This window comes from Cucumis sativus, chromosome 4 (assembly GCF_000004075.3).
Source record: "Cucumis sativus cultivar 9930 chromosome 4, Cucumber_9930_V3, whole genome shotgun sequence".
Lineage (NCBI taxonomy): Eukaryota > Viridiplantae > Streptophyta > Magnoliopsida > Cucurbitales > Cucurbitaceae > Cucumis > Cucumis sativus.
In genome coordinates, this window is record NC_026658.2 from 7,514,258 (window position 1) to 7,520,015 (window position 5,758).

The 5,758-nt window shown below is 35.9% G+C and overlaps 1 protein-coding gene across 1 annotated transcript; it reads right to left on the bottom strand.

Annotated features, from left to right (window-relative positions):
- Window positions 1-508: 508 nt before the first annotated feature.
- LOC101220575 (O-fucosyltransferase 27) lies at window positions 509-5,429 on the bottom strand. The gene is made up of 10 exons (XM_004137220.3): window positions 5,076-5,429; window positions 4,691-4,775; window positions 3,870-3,940; window positions 3,692-3,780; window positions 3,358-3,601; window positions 2,389-2,501; window positions 2,235-2,325; window positions 2,017-2,145; window positions 1,366-1,919; window positions 509-1,285 (listed from the first exon to the last, which is right to left on the bottom strand). The coding sequence occupies exons 1-10, from the start codon at window positions 5,271-5,273 to the stop codon at window positions 847-849; spliced, it is 2,013 nt and encodes a 670-aa protein (XP_004137268.2). The 5' UTR covers window positions 5,274-5,429; the 3' UTR covers window positions 509-846.
- Window positions 5,430-5,758: the final 329 nt, after the last annotated feature.

Genomic DNA, 5,758 nt, shown 5'->3' on the forward strand with positions numbered 1-5,758 from the left:
AACAAAGGAAGAACAAAGTTGCTATTCGTACCATAACTCCAAAATAGAAAAAAAAAATTGATACAAATAAATACAAAAATCAAACATAAATACATGTTATTTGAAAGTTCTTAGACAATGAATTTAATCTACCCAACTAAACCTATATACTCAAGATTAGTTGAATAAGTTTAAGAACTCAAATTTTATGATAGAAAAACGTTCGGTATATAATTGAAAAATTGCTCGAAATATGTTAAAGTTTGCAATTCCTCCATCGGACCATCACAATATCAAGTAAAATTTACCTTATTTACAAATAATATCTTAGGACAAATTCCCACTTACAATTGCCTCCTAATCTTAAGATAATTGTGAGGAAAATAAAGAGAGTAATTTTGGCCATGCAAAACTACCTGACTCAAAGGACCAGAACTTGACAGAATGACCTCATCAGTAATGTTGGCAAACTTTTTTCAAGAACATTAGTTTCATCATTTATTTAATTAATAATTCAAGTCCAAGTTAGTAAAAATGAAAACTAATTCAGGAGTTTTAGTAAATAGTAACAATAATAAAACTGTCACACAAAAACAAAGACAGTAAAATAAGCCCGTTTTCCCTTCAAAACAAGGATTAACAAGTAAATTTACATGAATTACACTGTTGGCTTTTCATTTAAGTAAAGCTGCCAGAGCAGATTGTAAAGAACATTAAACAAAGAAGCTGAACCCAGTGCTCTAGAAGAATCATCAGCCAAAAGAATGGCATGTTACATAATCCTTCAACTTGTTAGTGCCTTCCTCAGGCAATGGTCATTTGTGAGCATTACAAAACTGTTGCTTAACTTGGTCCCTTGTTATCTATCTATCTGTCTCCACCATCAAGTTCCTCTTGATCATTCAGTAGAATTGCTTCTTTACTATTCATTTCTCCGCTCCCCTCTACTCGGTTTTCACTCTTGTACCCAAAAAATGATTCTGATGTTGACTCATCTTCATCATCCTCTTCTTCAGTTTGCTTATCTTTTGATCGGAAGCCCAACTCACTTTGCATCCAAGTGGGACAATGGTGCACAACTCCTAGACCACCAACCTGAGCTTGCGATTGGTCTGAGACCTGTCTTGAGCAAGCACATTCAGGAACAGGATGAGATAGAAAAGATATTGATTTAGATAATGTTGACGCTTCTATCAGTCCATCAACTAATGACTTCCTTAGATGTTGACGAATCGATCTCAGCCATGTATAGTTTGCTTGATATAGGTGTTCTCTGGTTTCTGCTAGGAGAGTTACCATTTGTTTTCTGCACGGACAACAGCATTGTAAGCAAATGGTGTTTGATCATTAACCATTGATGATACGTCAATATAGAAAAACCAATACCTATCAGGTCGGTATGTTTTAAGTGAAGCTGACTGATAAAGCCTGTGGCCCATCACCAAGCTTGCAAAATTTGGATGCCCCTTGCCATCACGATCGAACCCAGGAATAAAAACATCAGCTTCAACCGATATAAAGTAGTCTATAGCTTCCCAAAGCAATTTATGGGCATTGGTCCTCAACTCCATCACAGTACTTTCGGGCTCAATGTCACTCTCAGCCACCCAACCCCACCAACCTTCAATGTTGTGTGGATATTTTGGCCTTGCTGGTGGAGGTGGCAACGGGCGAGGACGTGGACCATCAGTATTCCACGCATCAGGTTTCGACTCCTTCAAAATGGAAGGAGGCGACCTTGGATAGTTTCCACCGACATTAATCTCACGACCATAAAGCCTATTAAGTTCCCATGGGGTGCTAAGGGAAGTCCTGTCAACAACATTCTCAAAAGTAGCATGGAGAGGAATCAAGGTTCTTTGTCCACCGAAAACTTCCCCACCTGACACGTATATAATGGTGTCCCATGAATATCCACGGGCCCGGAGAAGAATTCCTACCTGTAAAAGGTTCACAAGCATCATATTCTCCACTTTCATAATTTCATCTAACCATTGGATCCAAACTATATCACCTCCATGTTATTTCTCAGCTTACCTCTTCTGGCGTTAGAGGACAAGAACCATTTAGCCGTTGATCCTCAGAATTCACTGAAAGCTTCCCCTTGACAAACCCCCGTCTACGCATCCACAATCTTTTGTGCTGAATGAGCTCATTATGTACATCCTGAATGACATTTCAAATAAAAAACATATCAAACGTCAAGAATAAATCACCAAACATATGAATTACATAATCAAGGTTAAAATATGTACCTGAAACAATTCAGCACAACCGTAATAAGCTAAGGCCTCTCTTGTCATCCCAGGATAGTAAGCTATGAATGGCCTACCCGGAGCTCTTAACCTAAAAAAAAAAACTGTAAGAAGAACAGTTTCAAGAACCTTTCAAAACATTTCAAATATTTACCTATGCAGAATTTTGGTGGCAAGATCCTGAACTTCCACTCTGAATTGAAGAGCATGGAAGGCAACTCTACACCTCAATCTCTGATACTCTTCAAGATCGGGCGAAAGGATAGCCTAGATTATCATTTAAGTGTACAATCTATTAGATTTTGAAGATATTCTTTTTCTCTTTTAATGGAATACCAACCTTCCATGAAGGCAAATGAAAGAATATTGTGAAAAAGGTCCTCGAGAGAGATTCTTAAGATATTACAATGTCCGAAAACAATTTTGGAAATAACTACTTTCAAAATAGTGACACAAATATCCCCCCAGTTTGCTGCTAACCCATACTTCTAACCCTCTTCCAAACACAAACTAATGTTATAACTTCAACAAGATCATATAAAACATATTTTGACAAGCATAACATGAACTACACTTTGAATTCATTAACTACTTTCAAAATAGTGGCACAAATATCCCCCAGTTTGCTGCTAACCCATACTTCTAACCCTCTTCCAAACACAAACTAATGTTATAACTTCAACAAGATCATATAAAACATATTTTGACAAGCATAACATGAACTACACTTTGAATTCATTAACTACTTTCAAAATAGTGGCACAAATATCCCCCCAGTTTGCTGCTAACCCATACTTCTAACCCTCTTCCAAACACAAACTAATGTTATAACTTCAACAAGATCATATAAAACATATTTTGACAAGCATAACATGAACTACACTTTGAATTCATTAACTACTTTCAAAATAGTGGCACAAATATCCCCCAGTTTGCTGCTAACCCATACTTCTAACCCTCTTCCAAACACAAACTAATGTTATAACTTCAACAAGATCATATAAAACATATTTTGACAAGCATAACATGAACTACACTTTGAATCCATTAACACCAGTCATACAAGTTAGCATTTCTGGTGAAGATAGTTCCAAATATAAAGGAATTCAAAAGTGTTCCTTACCTGCAAACAACCGCCATCGGAGACAACAAGTTCAACCACCGAGTGCTTCTTTAAAACAGGAAGCACATTGTGCCGATAAAAATATGGAGATGCTAAGTAAGGTGCTTTAAAACGTGGGATCTCTTTTTTCCTTCGAGCACCTTTCAGATTTCTTGGAAGTGTCTTAACAACTTTAATGTCTCTAGTCAACGCTGCAATGAACTGGTCTTCATTATAAAGGTAAGAAAAACTCTTGAACTGGGAGCTGCACGAAGATAATTAGACAACTCGGTTAATAAACATACTTTTTTGAACCATGGAAAAAGGTAGTATGTTAATTTGAAACAGTTCAAACCTGATTCCTTTGCTGCTTGTGGTTGATTGAATCTCAGGAACTACTAAGGTAGCATTAAGGAGCCGAGCAATGACAACAACATCACATATCTAGAAGACCAAGCATTTGCAATTCCTTCAATTTGCTACCATAACCTGATATTAATATCATAAAAGAGATTAAACCATTGCATCCTTACCGAATTCCTGATCTCATGGAATCCGCCCTGTATCCTGACAAAGATGAATCCATTTGATTGTAATGAGGGATCTGCCGATGTGATTAGTTCAGGAATGCATCATTTTAAACACATCATAAAAAATTCTTACCAGGTAAAAGAGATGAAGATTAGGTACTAGTTTATTATCAGCGCCATGGAATTCAACGGGCACAAATATATATATCAAGAAGATATTATCTATATATATCTGTCTGTCTGTCTATCTATCTATCTATCTATATACACACACATATTTATTTATTTATTTATTTATTATTATTATTATTATTATTATTATTATTATTATTATTATTATTATTATTATTATTATTATTATTATTATCATCACTATTATTAATATTTTGCTTGGTGCAGGTGGAAAACCAAAATTAAGATTCAGATATGAGAGAAGCAATATGACTCTAGCTATAATACCTTTTTTCAGAAAACAAAAAAGAACGAACTGTAAGCTCTTAACTCCTCAAGACTGTGGTCCGATAGAAAATAAGAGGGAGGAATCCAATACTGACCTACTACGTGTAGCTTCAAGCATTCATTCGTGAAGATTATATATGTATCAGGAAAATGAACAAGAAATACCTCACATCAACTTTTACCTAATGACTAAAATAATTATTTACACAAACAAAACATTTAAAAGTTCAAAGACCAAAATGAAATAAGCATGAAAGTTCAAGATGCAGAGTAGGAATCAAACCAAATTCAAGCTCTCTATAAGAGGAAAATCTGCTACACCATTAAGTTGCAACAAATAAATGAAGCTGCAGAAGAGGCAATACCAGGATAGTGTTGTCTGGGATTTGCATCAGGATGCAAAGTCTCCAGCCGCCGAACTGGGCCCCAAAGCCGTCTAAACAAAGGACTCTGAACAATAAATTAGGAGAAAAAACACAAACAGCAGCAAATGTAAGATTTTGGAAACACAGAAGCATGAAAATTTTAGCAAAAATCTAACTAAACAACAAGATACCCATTTCGAAGGAAGACAAAAAGCCTCGTGTTACTACATAAATCACCAAAACAGAGGAACCCTAGAAGTGAGATTTGAGGTTATTTTAAATTCATAGAAGAAACCCATATCCCCAAAAACAAAAAAAAAAAAAAAAAAAACAAGTTAAGATCTCTGGAAAAAAAAACATGAGAGGGAGAGAGATGAGATCTTACAGTTGGGGAAAAGTCTGCATGTTCAAAAACAGGTCTCCAAGAGAAGATTGTAATAGAGGATTGGAACTCAGAAATGCTGTCCTGAGTAAATCTAGCAAGAAAGAAATGGGTGAAGAGGGAAAAAGCAGAAAGAACAATACCCACCAAACCAACCCATTTCATCCTTGATTTGAACACCATTTCTCCCTTCCCTTTCATTGCCCCCTCCCCTTTAGATTTCTCAAACTACAGGGCGAAGCTTAAGGAGGGAGAGGAAGAAGAGGAAGAAGAAGAAGAAGGTGAAGCAGTGGAAGAGTGAGTATAGATTAAAAAATTGTTGAGTGAATCAAGTAAACGAAGACAGAGGGGGAGAAGGCAGAAGTGGATGTGGGAGACCAAAATGGCACGTGCGAGACAGATCAAGCAAGTTTGTTATTTTTATTTTTATTTTTATTTGGGTAATTTAAATATGATTTATGTGTGATATTACCAATTGATTGTGGAGAAGAGGATGTAATAAAGGATGGTCCTTTGAAGAACATAAGAAAATGTTGCCTTTTTGCCTTTAAACTTCAAAGTAGGGTGATCACATGATACCTAACCCCTTTTTCTTTCTTTTTTCTTTTTTCTCTCATGTGACATGGATACACAACTTTTTGCTCATGCCTTTAAATAGCTTCCTACATTTTTCTTTCTTTGTCACT

Bases quoted from the DNA above. Each gene is read 5' to 3' on its own strand.
- LOC101220575 (XM_004137220.3), bottom strand. From the start codon at position 5,273: ATGAAAGGGAAGGGAGAAATGGTGTTCAAATCAAGGATGAAATGGGTT. The intron at 2,326-2,388 runs GTAAATATTTGA...TTTTTTTTTTAG, and splicing joins GCCACCAAAATTCTGCATAG to GTTAAGAGCTCCGGGTAGGC. The intron at 2,146-2,234 runs GTACATATTTTA...AATGTCATTCAG, and splicing joins GTTGTGCTGAATTGTTTCAG to GATGTACATAATGAGCTCAT.